This window comes from Narcine bancroftii, chromosome 6 (genome assembly GCF_036971445.1).
Source record: "Narcine bancroftii isolate sNarBan1 chromosome 6, sNarBan1.hap1, whole genome shotgun sequence".
Classification (NCBI taxonomy): Eukaryota; Metazoa; Chordata; class Chondrichthyes; order Torpediniformes; family Narcinidae; genus Narcine; species Narcine bancroftii.
Genome location: NC_091474.1, coordinates 39,017,712 through 39,033,609, shown reverse-complemented (window position 1 = coordinate 39,033,609; position 15,898 = coordinate 39,017,712). Strand labels below are relative to the sequence as shown.

General features: G+C 38.2%; 1 protein-coding gene across 8 annotated transcripts in view; it reads left to right on the top strand.

The window, feature by feature from the left end:
- sycp2 (synaptonemal complex protein 2) overlaps positions 1–15,898 on the top strand; it is a 328,877-nt gene that overhangs the window by 202,873 nt on the left and 110,106 nt on the right. For all 8 annotated transcript variants that reach the window (XM_069884683.1, XM_069884685.1, XM_069884690.1 and 5 more), the window contains 3 exons: positions 3,240–3,300; positions 7,176–7,219; positions 8,434–8,491. In XM_069884683.1, the coding sequence (XP_069740784.1) occupies positions 3,240–3,300; positions 7,176–7,219; positions 8,434–8,491 (163 nt within the window). The remainder of the gene's footprint in view (positions 1–3,239; positions 3,301–7,175; positions 7,220–8,433; positions 8,492–15,898) is intronic.

The following is a 15,898-nucleotide window of genomic DNA, read 5'->3' as shown; positions in this document are numbered from 1 at the left end:
AGACAGACAAAACATTTACAGCTAGGATATAATTTATCAAGGCTTTGATGTGCACCACATCACTTTTTCTTCTTAACTATTCCCACTTATGATGAAAGGTTATTATCATTCATTTCTTCTCAAGAGTAATAGGCTGCCTCACTAACCTTAAACTGGATTTATATTTGTTGCTCTAAATCTGCCATTTGAATGAAGAGGAATTTATTTGAAGTATATACTCTCTTCTCTCCATAGATATTGCTTACCTGTTAAGCATTTACACAGATTTCTATTGTTACTTCACGACTTAATATCCTTATAGAGGGCTTCGAATGCACCTCTTTTACTGTAGTGGATTGAAGCTGGGAGCAAGGTGCTGATGGTGTACCTGGCAAGGTAGTGAAAATTTGTGCCAATCAACTAGCTGGAATATTCTCAGACATTTTCAACCTTTCACTACAGTAGTTGGAGGTTTTCACCTTTTTCAAAAGGGCATCAATCATCCAAGAAGAGCAGAGTGAGCTGCCTCAGAGATGATTGTCCAGTGACTCTCACATCTACTGTGATGAAATGCTTTGAAAAAGTTGGTCATGGCCAGAATTAACATGTACCTAAGGAGTGGACCCACTGCATTTCACCTACTGGCACATTGTTCTAGAGCTCTAGAACACTGAGACAACAACTCATACATACCTCTGCTCTTGATGCACGACAGCTCAGCCTTCAACACCATTATTCCCTCAGTACTGGTCAACATTCTCCAAACCCTGGGCCTCTGCAACTGAACCTTGACTTCCTCATCAGAAGACCACAGTTAGTACAAATTGGAATCAACATCTCTTCATTGACGATCATTACAGGTACACCCAAAGATGTGTGCTTGGCCCACTGCTCAACTCACTCTTCACCCTTGACTGTGTGGCTAGGCTCAATTCTAATAGTATCTACAAATTTGCTAATGCACCACATTTGTTGGCAGAATCACAGACAGCAATGAGGGAGTGTACAGGATGGATATAGATCAGCTAGTTGAGTGTTGTCACAACAACAACCTTGCAATTAACAAAACTAAGGGAACGATTGTGGATTTCAGGAGCAAGGTAGGAGAACATGACGCAGTCCTCATTGAGGGCTCAGCAGTGGAGCGGGTCAAGAACTTCAAATTTCTGGGTCAACATCTCCTAGGACCTGTCCTGAAACCTTCATTTTGATGCTCGCCAGTGTCTATATTTTGTGAGGAGTCTGAGGAGGTTTGGTATGTCACTGAAGACTCTTGTAAACTTTTACAGCTGTACTGTGGAGAGCATTCTGGCTGGTTGGATCACTGCCTGGTATGGAAGTGCCAATGCTCAAGGCAAGAAAAAACTGTTAACTTGGCAGACGACATCACTGGCACCAGTCTTCATTTCATCAAGGACATGTACAAGAGGTGGTGTCTTAAGAAAGCAGCCTCTTTCCTAAAGGAGCCCCATTACCCAGGCCATGCCCTCTTCACTCAGCTATCATCAGGAAAACGGTAGAGGAGCATGAAGATGAGCACCCAACGGTACAAGGACAGCTTCTTCCCCTCTGCCGTCAGATTCCAGAAAGAACAATGAACCATAGACACTACCTTACTTTGTCTTTTTCTTTTACTATTTTTATTTATTTTGTACTGTGGTTTATATGAATGTTTATGCTGCGATGTAGCCGCAAAACATTGAATATCGTGACATGTTCATGACAATAAATTCTGATTCTGATTCTGAATTGCTGATGCCACCTTCTGGAGCATGCCAGAAATCGGCTGCTTGAAACTAAGGGTCTTGTTGGCCTAAACTGGTCATGCTAATTATACTATGTTTGCAGTATGCGATGAACTTCAGTTACACCCTTGTTGGTGAAATAAATGAACCTCAGACATTAGTGATTTAATGTAGCTGAAGTAGAAATGTTCTCTATCGCATGCCTATCTCATCTTTCTCTTCTCTTGACTGCTTTTGCAATCTCTTCTATATCTCTTTTCCCCATCCTTCACTTCCAAAAATAGACCAACTAGGTTATCAGTAACTGTGGTGAAACTGTTTTGTAGGCAAGTAAAAGCAAATAGCATCATTAGCAGCACTTAAAACACAATGCAGAAAAAGAATTTTAAAAAAGCTTGGATATAGATTATCTGAATTAATAAACTAGCAAATAACCTGTGTTTGATTAGTGCTGAATACTGCAGGTAGTAGTGCGATTTACTGGGAAGTTTGTCATGCTAGAGATTGAGCTCCAGGGAAGCTGAATTTTAACAAAGGTGTCTTATTTAAATATTATAATTTTAAAAAGTTATGTACTTCAGGAGTATTCTCTGTACCTAGTAATTGATCTTAGGAGCACACTGATTGTTGGGATGGTAGATTTGCCATATATTTAGAGATTAAGAAGACTGGGTCCAAAACACATTTTAGGTGATCTTGGAGTAATATGGAGTTTCTATTTCAGTTGACCAGGATTTCTAGAAGCTGAGGTCGTGATCTTAAATTGAGGGATGGGTATTCATGATAGGAATAAAAAGAAATATCTTTTCCAGTGGGTAGTCAATTGTTGGAATTCTCTCCTCAAGAGGGCTGTGAAAGAAGAGTTGCTTAGAATATTCACAATGGTTAATAGATATACAGATAATGGGATTCATAAATATGGGGTTAATGGAAGGAAAGTGGCTCAAAGGTAAAAGGAAAAGCATGATGTTATTGAACAGTAAACAATGCATGGAGAGCCGAATGGGCTTCTGTTTCATTTTCTTATCATACCATAATAAATTTCTGAACAATTGTCTCTGAAGATGTGAGTGAATTTAATTTAAAGTAGTTAAATTGAATCAGGAATAAGATAGATGGTATCGGGACTGGCAACCATAAAACTACTGGAGTGCAATTAAAAACCCAACCAATGCAGAGAAGCAACTGTCATACTTATCCTGTATGGCTGGTCTACCTGTCTCTCCAATGTGATTGTTCTTGCTGAAATGGTCTGGCAAGCCATTCATTTCAAGGGTGATTGGAGATGGCCAATTAATGTCATTCTTTCCAATGACATCTATATCATGACAAATTTCCACTGGCATTCATGAGATAAGAAATAAACTAATTATAGAACCAAGTCTGTGATTGGTCTTTTTAAATAGTGCAACAAAAGTAAAAAAACTAATAATAGTTTATAAAAAGGTATGTATAATTTGAATATAGCTTTTTTTAATGTGGCTGCCTGCTAAATTAGTTGTTTTCTGCCAACAGTGTTCTTGATGTCTACAGTTTTGATGGCAGCTCAACAGTTGAACCCACCATATCACTGAGGGTAAGTCTGAATGCTTCTCTTTAAAGTTTGTCAAACTTTACCAATATTTTTTTAATTAAGAATGCTGTTTAACTGACTATTATAAAGAATAACAAGAACAATCTTGCATCACACCAAGAGAAATATTGCTTTTACCATCCTGTTTATCATTTGATTATTAAGTCCTCCAATCCACATCTCTGGATGGCTTGCACAACATGTAAAGTCATCACAAATTGCAAAATTAGGACAGTCTGGCAGATAGGTTTACTCTTTCTCTCATTCTTATTTTCTCTAAAGCATTGCTTGTGATAGATGTTATGAGTTTCTGAGCTGAACTTATTTATTTATGCCTCTACATAGATTCAATAGAATAGTTAAGAAGGCCTATGGGATGCTGGGATTCATTAATATGGGGATTGAATTCAGGAGTAGAGATGTCATGTTACAACTCTATAAATCTCTGGTAAAACCATACTTAGAATATTGTGCTCAGTTCTGGTCACCTCATGAAGAGAGTGCAGAGAAGATTTACCAGGATGTTGCCTGGATTGGAAAACAATTTTTATGAGGGAAGGTTGGCAGTGCTGGGACTTTTCTCTTTGGAATGTAGAAGTTTGAGAAGAGTCTTAATAGAGGTTTACAAGATTATGAGTGAAATAGAAAGGGTGGACAGCCAGCATCTGTTTCCCAGGGAAGGAATAGCAAAACACCAGAGGACATATGTACAAAGTTAAGGGAGGAAAATGTAGGGGAGACATCAGGAATAACTTTTTTTACACCGAGAGTTGTGGGTGGCTGGAATGTCTTACCTGGGATGGTGGCGTAAGCCTGAAACATTAGGGGTATTTAAGACAGGCACATGGATGAAGGAAAAATAGAGGCTTTCGGTGTAGAGTGGGTTTAGTACTACGGATACATGGGTCGGCACAACATCAAGGGCTGAAGGGCCTATACTGTGCTGTGGTGTTCTGTATTTAGGATGCCTTTAGTGTGTTGGGTCCAGGAAAGATCCTCCGAGATAGTGACTCCCAAGAACCTAAATTTGCTCACCCTCTCCACCTCTGACTCCCCCAATGATCACTGGATCATACACCTCTGGTTTTCCCTTCCTGAAGTCAACAATCAACTCCTTGGTTTTGGTGACATTGAGTGCAGGGTTGTTATCGGGGCCAGGTTTCCAATGTCCCTCCTGTATGCTGACACATCGCCCCTTTCTATAGACCCACTACCGTGGTATTGTCAATGAATTTGTAAATTGTGTTGTCATACTGAGCCACAGTCATGGGTGTTTTGTGAGTAGAGCTGAGGGCTAAGTAAGCAGCCCTATGGTGCTCCAGTACCAATGGAGATTGTGGAGGAGATGCTCTTATCCTCACTGATTGTGGTCTGGAGGTGAGGAATTCCAGGATGAAATCGCACAGTGAGATATTGAGTCCCAGGTCTTGGAGTTTGCTGATCATTTTGAGGGGATGATGGTGTTGAATGCTGAACTGTAGTTGATAAAGAACATCCTGGTGTATGCATGTTTGCTGTCCAGATAATTCCAGGCTTTGTGTAGAGCCAGTGGGATGGCATCTGCTGTAGACCTATTGCTATGGTAGGTGAATTGGAAGGGATCTATTTGGTCACTCAGACAGGAGCTGATATGTTCAACACCACCCTTTCAAAATACTTTGTCACTGTTAATGCTAGTACTACTTGTTGATCGTCATTTAGGCAGGTTACCACACTCTTCTTGGGTACTGGTACAATTGATGCCTGTTTGAAGCAGGTGGGTACCACACCCTGTGGAGTGAGAAGTTGAAGATATCCGTAAATGCATTGGCAAGTTGGTCAGCACAATTTTTTAAATACTTGGCCAGTACTCTATCCAAACCAGATGCTTTCCTTGGATTTATTCTCCTGAAGGCAGTCCGCACATCATCCTCGGGTACAGATATGAGGATCAACAGGGGACATGGGAGTGTGCAGTGGTGGATCTTCCTTTTTCTTGTGGTTCAATCAGGTGTAGAAGCCATTGAGCTCATCTGGGAGTGAAGTTTGTTGTCTCCTACTGCATTGGATTTGGGTTTGTAGCAGGTTATGCCATAGCTGTCGAGCATCCTTCTTGTTTCCATTTTCATCCATAAACTCCAGTTTGCCTGGGAAATAGCTTTCCATAGGTTGTATCTGCTCCTTCTGCAGTGATCTGGATCTCCAGACTTTAATGCCTCTGATCTGGCTCTCAGTAAGTTTTGGATTTCATAGTTCCTTCAGGGCTTCTGGTTGGGGGAAACCCTGAAAGATTTGGTGGGGAAACACTTGTCCACAGCTGTTTTGATACTGTGACAGCTCTGATCATTCAAATCCTCAGCTGCGTTTTTGAACTCTGCCCAATATGCTGACTCAGGAAGTCCTGTAACCGTTCTTCAGCCTCCTGTGACCACCTTCTAGCTGTCCTGATCTCCAAAATCTCTATTTTTAAGCTCCGTCTGCATGAAGGTAGAAGAAAAATAGCCAGGTGATCTGACTTGACAAAATGTGCTGTTGGGAAAGAATGGTAGGCCTTCCTTATCTTTATGCAGCAGTGATCAAATGTGCTGGGACCATCTGCTGCAGCAGGTTACATGCTGGTAAGTAGTTGGACAGAGTTTTCTTGAGACAGGCCAGGTTAAAGTCACCAAGATTTGTAGTGCATCAGGGTAGTCACATTAATAAAATGTACTATTGTACCAGAGAGCATTAAACAATTAAAATGTGATATCAACCTAAGTAGATATTAGGTTACCAGCATCCTAAGTACTAGGATTCAACTTCTCTTACCACTTTATTAATTTGAAAATTGGTATTTAAAGCCACCTATTTGACCAAATTTGGTCATCTTGCTTGAGACCAGAAGGTGCAAAAATCACATGGAGTTATACAGAAAAGTCTTCAGATGGTGCCATTGTTGTGTAATACATAAAAGTGCTGGAGAAACTCAGCAGATCATGCAGCATCGACGGGAAGTAAAGGGTAACCAAAGTTTTGGGCCTGAGTCCTTTGACAGGGTATGAGCAAAAAGCAGGCAGGCGCCTGTATAAAAAATAGTGGGAGTAGAATAGTGAGGAAGGGGCAGGGGAGGAATAAAGGCTAACAGGTAAGAATGGGTACGGTGCCCCTTTCTTTCTCCTCTCCTCCCTCACCTTTTCCAGGCACCTGCCTGCTTTTTGCTCCAGCTATGACACTGGTATGCATGCCACTCAACTATGGATATAGATATATATATGAAAACTTTGCTGTCACACAAAATATAATAGATTATTGATATGCTGAAACAATGTGTCTTCTGCATGGATCACTCTTGCAGACCTTTGTAGTGCCCACCAGTCATTATCCATGTCGCCATGCTAAATATCTCACCCTTACATCTCTAAAGCTTGTCCTGCCAACCATCTGGTGATCAGATGTAGAGCAAGAGGATGGGAGGAATGTGGAAAAAAAGGACTTCCATTCCAGGCTATGCCTGAGGAACTTATCTGCCACTAACAGTAATTTATAAATGAAATTAAATCATGTCAGATTCAATACCAATTTTAATACCTTCCTATAGTCCCCGTTTTCTACATCTCATGTCTGTTCTTGTGCACCAATACTTTATTGGTCTACTGGCTGCAACATGGCTAGTGGGAGGCTACTAATTTTCACTAGAGGAAACTTTATATGACTTTGGGTCTAATTACCATTGACATTGTGCCTAGAAGCCTTGTCAGGAATAGCATCTTCCTGGTAAGTGTGCCAAATGTTTGGGCTGGTTTAATTATGCTGATGTAGAAAAATGTATGTATTTAATGGAGAGACAGAGTCTGAATGGCAAGAAGAAAATGAACATGAAAAATCTTTTGATTTGTGATTGTGTGCTTTGCTTTTCACAGGTGAAGAACAACAAAATGCCTCAGCAAACTTTTTCAGATAAAAGGTAAATAAAATGCTTTAGAGTACATGTAAAACATAAAAAAAATGTTCCTGCTGCTCCACATGTTAATTAATATATATCGTGGAGCTTCTTTGGTGTCAAGGAAAGAGAGTAAGTTAATTGACTTATGAGGTACCTGGAGGTGGTGGGAAATTAGAAGAGGATTAGATTGGTGTGGGACAATGGAATTCTTATAGCCATACAGACACAAGTTTTAGCAATCCATCAGAATTGTTTTGTCACCTTAGGTTAAGAGCATTGAGATTCAGTGATCAATATGTAAATTTAATGATAATAGTTTAGTTAAGCAGGATTTTATTAACTTAGACCTGGGTAATCTAAAATGGAACCTCAACATCAAAGTAAGACAATAAATATAAAATATACTTGAGGAAAAGTTATATTATTTTTGGGCATGTATAAGTTTCTAACAAATATCAGAAATTTTATGACAGCTTGGAAAAGAAAAAAAAAGTACTGAAATGGTATAAGGAAATAGCAATGAAATTGTGGATGATCAGTAAAAATTGTAGAAAACATTAAGATGAGAAGCAGTAAATCTTGAATTATTAGTAGTAGAAGGAAGATAGCAGCAAACAGGTGCTTTATGCTGGATCCATTCATTATCTACTGTATCACTATAATTGTTCATTTCCTTTGCTCAGGAGCATTCAACAAATTTTATATAAAGAATATTGAATATAAACTATGGAAATTTTATAATGAATAAAAATGAATTGGTATCTGTAAAATGGTCTTATGAAATAAGTTGTGACTAAGGAAACCATTCCATTATTGGAGTTAAGTTGAGAACCACAGTACAATTTTTTAAAGTTACAGTAAGGATGAAATGAAAAGCTTTTAATTGAAAACACAAAATCAATATTAGAAAGGGTTCAAGTGTACAAACATAAAGTCTATATGCCTTGTTCAGAATCTCTCATGCCCTTCACTGGACTTGTAAATCTAATTTCCTGACTCAACAGCGATTCATAACCAGCTGAAATCTTTAAAAGAGATTTGATCAGTATATTGTGATGAAGAATATTATTTAAAATCATTTTTTCCTTTTCTCCTCCCAAATTAATGTAAATTGTCCTGTGTGGTGAAGCTGTTGATGGGCATGAGAGGAGGGCATTCCATATCAATCCTCAATGGACAAATCATCTTTTCTTACAATGGCCTTTCATTAATTCTCTTGGTTAATGGTCTTCCAGAAAATCTGAGAAAACAAATAAGAAACATAAACCTGCAAAGAAAGAAGAGATTCACAAGGTAGGCTGACTTCTTCTTAGGAGGTAGTCTGATGGTGTGCTAATGTTACACTACCACTTCATTGCAGGCTGATAGCTGTATTTTTCTTGCTGAAAATGTTTCTGCTAAGTTTGCCAGGAACATTTTTTTTCAAATTAAGAAAGGTAATTGAAAACCTAAGATTTTGAACTGTGGAATGATTCTTAGAACATAAAACAATAGAACACAGGAACTGGCCATTCATCCAATGATGTCTGGATTGGACACCATGACAAATTGAACTAAATCTATTTGCCTGCACGTGATGCCTATTTCTGCAATTCTCTACAATTTCCACCACCTACAATGTGATCTGACCACCAGATACATCTTCCCCTCCCAGCTGTGCTTTCCATAGGATTTGCCCTTTCCGTGATACCCATATCCACTCATCCCTTCCATCAAATGCCTCCTGCTACTTAATCCTGTGTCAGCAAGAAATGCTATTCTTGTGTCTATACCTTCTCCACTGCCACCTTTCTGCTCTAAACAGTCCCTTCAAGGGAAATAACATTTCACCTGTGAATCTGTAGGAGTATTTTACTGCATCCAGTGCTCTTGGTGTGGCTTCCTCTACATCAGGGAGGCTGGATGCAGATTAGGAATCACTTAATTGAGCACCTTTACTCTGTCTGCTGCAACAGCAAGGACCTCTTCAAGTGCACATCCTCTTGCCACACAAACATGTTTGTTCATGGCCTCATGTACTGTTGGGTTGAGGCCACACGTAAATTGGAGGAACAACACCTTATATTCCATCTCGGCAGTCATCAACCATTATGGCATCAATATCAAACTCCAATTTCCAGAAAACCCTCATCTGTTCTCTTGCTTTTCCTCATCCCTCTGACCCCTTTCCTGCTGTTCTCTCACATACACCATCCTTCCTCCACCTCTTACCTCCTTCCCATCCTTACTCCTATCAGAGGGCATACTTCTCAGCCCTCTTCCCCTCCTCCCTTATCCTCAGATCCTTTCTCTTCTTCCCCTTCCACCTTCTAAGTTTGATGTTTTCCTGATTCGACTAAAATGTTGACTGTCTATGCTTTTCCATGGATGCTGCAGACCCTTTGAGTTCTTCCAGCACTTTTGTGGATTGTATCCATATCCCACATATCTTGCATATTCACATGTCTACTTAAAAGCCATTTCAACACTTATATTGTATCTGCTTCCACTCTTACTCCTGGCAGTGTGTTCCTGGTTGCTACCACTATCTTTAGATTTCCTAATTTTATAAACTTCTACCAGGTCTTCCCTCAGCTTCCAAAGCTTCAGTGAAAACAAAGTTTGTTCATCATCTTATAGTTATACTCTTTAATCCAGGCAGTATTCCAATACTTTATTAAAAATCTTTAACATAAAAGAGGATACCGAGTTTTTTTCAGATATATGAAGAGTAAAATAGAGGTAAGAGTGAATATAAAAACAAAATGCTAAGGAAAGTCAGCTGGACAAACATTGTACTTTATGTAACAAAGATAAAGATACATAACCAATGTTTTGGGCCTGAGCCCTTCATCAAGACATGAAAAAATGTTGGCAGGTGCCTGAACAAAATTGTAGAGGGGAAGGGCAGGGGAGAAGTACAGTTCCAAAGGCAGAAGGTGGATAAGGGAGGGAGAGCACATCTGCAAGCAGGGGGACGAGGGATGGCTCTGTGAATGGAGAGGGAAAGAGGCGGAGAGCTGAAGGAAAGAAGAGAAAGGGAAGGCAGGGAGAACAGAAAGTAGGCTCACAGAAATCAGAGAAATTGATGTTAATGCCATCTGCTCGGAGAGTGCCCAGACAGAAAATCAAGTGTTGTTCCTCCAATTATTAGACCACTGGAAAATGATGCAAAAGAAATGATAACGGGGAACAAAGAAATGGCAGATGAACTGAATGGGTATATCATCACTATGGAAGACACCAATGACATGTCAGAAATTCAAGAGATTTAGAAGGCAGAAGTGAGTGTAGTAGGCAGTGATTGGGAAGCTGAAGGACCGAAGGTAAATAAATCATTGTACCAGATGGACTACACGCCAGAGAACTGAAAAAGGTAGCTGAAGAGATTGATCTATTAAGAATAACTAGAGTTGGGGATGGTTCCAGGGGACAGGGCAATTGCAAATGTCACTCCACTCTTTAAGAAGGAAGAGAGGCAAAAGATGGAAAATTATAGATCAGTTTGCCTAACTTCAGTGCTTGGCAAGATGATAGAGTCCACTATTAAAGATGAGGTTGTGGAGTACTTGAAAGCACAAGATAAAACAGGTTGAAGTCAGAATGGTTGACTTCAGGAAGATCTTGCTTAACATTTGTTTGAGAAAGTAACAAGCAGAACAAAGGAATGTCGGTGGTGTTTGGATTTTAAAAAGGTCTTTGACAAGATGCCGCACATGAGGCTGCAGAACAAGATAGGAGTCTATGGTATGCGAAAGGTACCAGCATGAAGTGAAGGTTGGCTGACTGATAAAAGGAAAAGTATGGAAATAAGGGGGGCATTTTCTGGCTGGCTACAGATAATTAGTGGTGTTCCGTGGAGGTTGGTATTGGGTCCACTACTTTCAATCAGGATGCAAATCATTTAGATAACATTTGATACCTCTGTAACCAAGTTTGTGTATGATACAAAGGTAGGTGCTGGACAGGTAGTTTTGAAGAAGTTGGGAGTCAGATATATGAAGAGTAAAATAGAGGTAAGAGTGAATATAAAAACAAAATGCTAAGGAAAGTCAGCTGGACAAACATTGTACTTTATGTAACAAAGATAAAGATACATAACCGATGTTTTGGGCCTGAGCCCTTCATCAAGACATGAAAAAATGTTGGCAGGTGCCTGAACAAAATTGTAGGGGGGAGGGGCAGGGGAGAAGTACAAGTTGGAAGAATTGGCAAAGAATTGGCAGGCAGAGTACAGTATAGGAAAGTGTACATACACTTTGGTAGGAGGAATAAAGGCATAGACTATTTTCTAAATAGGGAAATAATTCAGAAAGTAGAAGTTCAAAGAGACTTGGGAGTCCTAGTGCAGGTTTCCCTAAAGGTTAACTTGCAAGTTGAGTTTGTAGTAAGGAAGACAAATGCAATGTTCACATTCATTTTGAGGTGTAATGCTGAGGATAAACAAGAGCACATTTGGAGTATTGCAAGTAGTTTTGGGGCCTATCTCTAAGGAAGAATATGATAGTTGTGGAGAGAGTCTAGAGAAGTATTCCAGGGATGAGAAGGTTAACCTACAAGGAGCGTTTGTAGTTCCGGGTGATATGTCACTGGAGTTTAGAAGGATGAGGGATACTCATTGAAACATAATGAATATTGAGCTAGATAGAGTGAATGAGGGGAAGATGTTTCCAGTAGTGGGAGAGTTTAGGACCAAATGGCACAGTCTCAGAATAAAGGGACATCCCCTTATAACAGAGATGAGACATTTCTTCAGTTAGAGAATCTGTGGAATTTGTTACCACATACAGTTCTGGAAGCAAAGTCACTGAGTATATTTAAAGCAGAGATTGATAAGTTCATTTTTTAAAAAAACCTTTATTTATTTGAAAAATAATTAGTTATAATACAGCATACATACCATAAAGACAATTTTATATAAGTAGATATTTTTAAAAAGTAAGAAAAATAAGAGGAAAAAAAGGTAAAGAAAAAAAAAATTAAATCTCCACCCACCCTCCCACCCCATTAGCCAGCTCTCTTAAGGAAAGCCAAAATCATATAAACAGAAACTCAGAATATATAATAAATCAAAATATATCTAAATGCATATATTCCAAATATAGTATCCACTTATTATCAAAAAAAGAATAATTCTCATACAAATTATATGTAATTTTTTTCCATAACAATACAAGCTTTCAGTTCATTATGCCATCACATTATGTTAATCACTATATTATCTTTCCATGTACTTGCAACACATTTTCGAGCAACAGACAATGCTCAGCATACAAATGCAATTTGAAATTTATCCAACCCTAAACCCTTTAAAGTAACCATATTAAAAAATAGATGGATCGAATGGTAACTTAATATCATACAATTTTTCCAAAATTAACTTAATTTATTCCCAAAATGTTTGTACATGAACACAAGACCAAACAGCTTATAGAAAAGTACCAATACATACACCACATCTAAAACAAGAGTCTGAATTACTAAAACCATATTTTTTCAACTTCTCTGGAGTTAAATACAGCTGATGTAAAAAATTATAATTAACCATTCTATACCGCACATTCATCAATTTAGTAACACTATCATAACACTTATCAGATTGACAAGTTCTTGATTAGCAAGGGCATCAAAGGTTATGGGGAGAAAGGAGAATTGGGTTGAATTTGAATGGCAGCGTGAATAACCTAATTCAATTCCAAACTCTTATGGTCTATTTTTCTTTTATTCCCACTTGAACTTTCCTTAGTGAGCCTCCAGCATGTTCACTTTGTTCCGATCTCCTTTTTGGTCAGCATGCCCTAATACCTTGTGAAGAAAGTACCTTGACTACAGCTGAAACACCTCCACTTCAAAAAAGATTGAAGTTTTGATGGCCAAGTTTTACCCAGACAAGATCAAGTATTATCCCATTGAAATTTAACTTTCTCCAATAAATTGTTGTACCTTTTAGTGGCCCACATTATTATCCTTTGCTTTCTAAACCCTATGATATTATTGTTGCATTTTCTTGAATGTTACTCCACTGGCAACTCATGCCAGAACAATGTCCAGCTCTTCATCTTCCCTTTTAGGTTAGAAATTGTGTGATGAAGAAATTTCTGCTGAACATTCAGAAACTCCAACCCCACCCTCCTTCAACTTTTTCACCCTGTATTACTCCAATCCCAGTATATACAGTAAAATCCCTGTTTTTCAGCACCTCTGGAGATTGGTAGATACCAGATAAGTGCATCTTCCAGTTGCTTGAGACTTTCTCATAATAATTATACACATGGATTATAGTTTCAAAGACAAAAATACTCTACTTATACTGAACAAACCTCACTTGCATGAATATATAAACCTTAAAGCATTTTACTTTATTTTCAGTCACATACTTTGAAAACATTTAACCATCACTGCATCTGCAGGTTCCTCCCCCTTCATGGAGCTGCCCGAAAGATGAACAATAACATTATAGATAATTAATCCCTCTCCCCAAATTTACATATAAAGCCTCTAACCAGGGCAACTCTTACTAAACAGGGATAAGGAGGCACTTTAAGAGAATCACCCCCAACAGGAGTGGCATCAACCAGCTCTTCATACTGGATGATGCCATTGCTGTTTCACACAAATTTATTCAAACAGCTATTATAAGCAAAGCTTGGCCAAGGCACTCTGCTGGTTGAATATTTGCTCCCGTCTTCACCAAAGGTTTATGTGTTACTTCAGAGAACATTTACTTTTACAATTTTAAACTTGCATATTTTTTCCTTCTTTTAATTCTTATTTTAATTTTTTTTTAAATTTAGTTTCCTCAATATTTTGCCGGTTGCTTGAATTCTGGATACCAGGATTTTTTTTAAACAGTATTTAAGTAATTGAACTTCTCGTTATCACTATTGTAGGGATTTTTCATATTTTTTTTCTCAATATCTTATTCACCTGTTGGCATTCTCATAATTGTACCAAATGTATTGTTTCTTACTTCCAAACTGCTTAGGTTCTTCTTTTAATTGTTCCAGGATATTTTCTGTTTCCAGCAGTTCAATATTCTCCTTAAGCTCACTCCCTCTTTCTTTCCTCCCCTATCTTCCTTAAACACCTTGAATTCAGGAATATTTAGAGCCACTTCCTGTCACTTTTTCTTGTAACATTTACATACCATTTGATTACTTTTAACTTTTTTTTTTTTTTTTTTAACTTTATACTTCTTGCATTTACATCCAACAATGTAAAGTCATCTTAGGCATTTTTCTGTACACTCTCTTAGTTGGATCTATCAACAAACTTCCTTCCTTGATCTCGAGTGATATACAGTGCCCTCCATCATATTTGGGTCAAAGACAGTTTTTTCCCTTTATTTGTCCCTGTGGTCTAGTTTTATATTTGTAATAAAACACAGATGGTATAGGGGCAGCACGGTTTTCAGCACCAGGGATTTGGACTGGGTTTTGAATCGCATGTCTGCGTGGGTTTCCTTCCACTGTTCGAAATGTACCAGGGATATAGGGCAATTGAGTGTAAACTGGATGGCATGGACTTGTGGGCTGAAATGGCCTGTTGTCGTGCTGTATATCTAAATTTTTTTAAAATTACATTTAAAATTTAATTCAAGTGTGATTAAAGTGCCCATTCCAGATTTTATTCAAGATTATTTGTATGTATCTTGGTTTGACCATGTAGAAATTACAACACTTTTTATACATAGTCCCTTCATTTCAGGGCACCACAATGTTTGGGACATTTGACTTAACAGATGTTTGATTTACTCAGGTAATTGCTTCATTGGTGCAGGTATAAGAGAACTAGGCTTGCTTCTGATCACCTTTGGAGTCTGTAGTTGCCATTTTTTAACATGAGGACCAGAGTTGTGCTAATGAAAATCAAGGAAGCCATTAATAGGCTGAAAAACAAGAATAAAACATTCCCCAAGCCTTAAGGTTACCAAAATCAACTGTTTGGAACATTTTCTTTTCCAAAATATTTTTATGGAGCATCAAAACCAACTTTGTTCACATTATACAGATGTACGTTGTGACCCTTTTTTTGTACGGAAAAACCAACCAATATGCATAAATGTTCACATGCACCTTCAAATATACACCCAAACCCCCTGCTCGCTGACTACCTTGGTATCTTTGCTGGCAGTATTTTCAGTATATTATCAATTGTACTAGTACAACTATCTCGCAGTTATACATTTATACATTTAAGCACAATAATTCAGCATAATAGCGCATAAAGGGTTGCAATTTGTGGAAACATTTTCCGGTGGATTCTCTTAATGTGTGCTTGATTTTCTTCAGTTTAATCAAGAACTTGATGTTCTTAATCCATTGTGTAATAGAAGGCCACCTATCAGACTTCCATTGCAACAAGATCAGACGTTTGGCTAATAAGGATCCAAACACTATCACCTCTTTCTGTAGAGAATTTAGGGAGTTGTCAGAGATACCAAATAATTCAGTATTTCGGGTTTCAGGTATTTAGATAAGGGGTATTCAACCTGTATTGAGCACCACTAGATTGTGGTGTCGTTAGAAGGTATTTTGGGTAATGAGAAATATTCCATGGCAGCTAAAGAAGATGATTTGCAAAATGACTCCTCCAATTTACACCAGAAGAGTTCAGGGTAGTGAACTCGGTATCATTTAATCAATTAAAAATTAAGTACGATATTTCTCACAATACACTTTTTTTGTTATTTTCAATTAAGAGCTTATTTAAAAGAGAAAT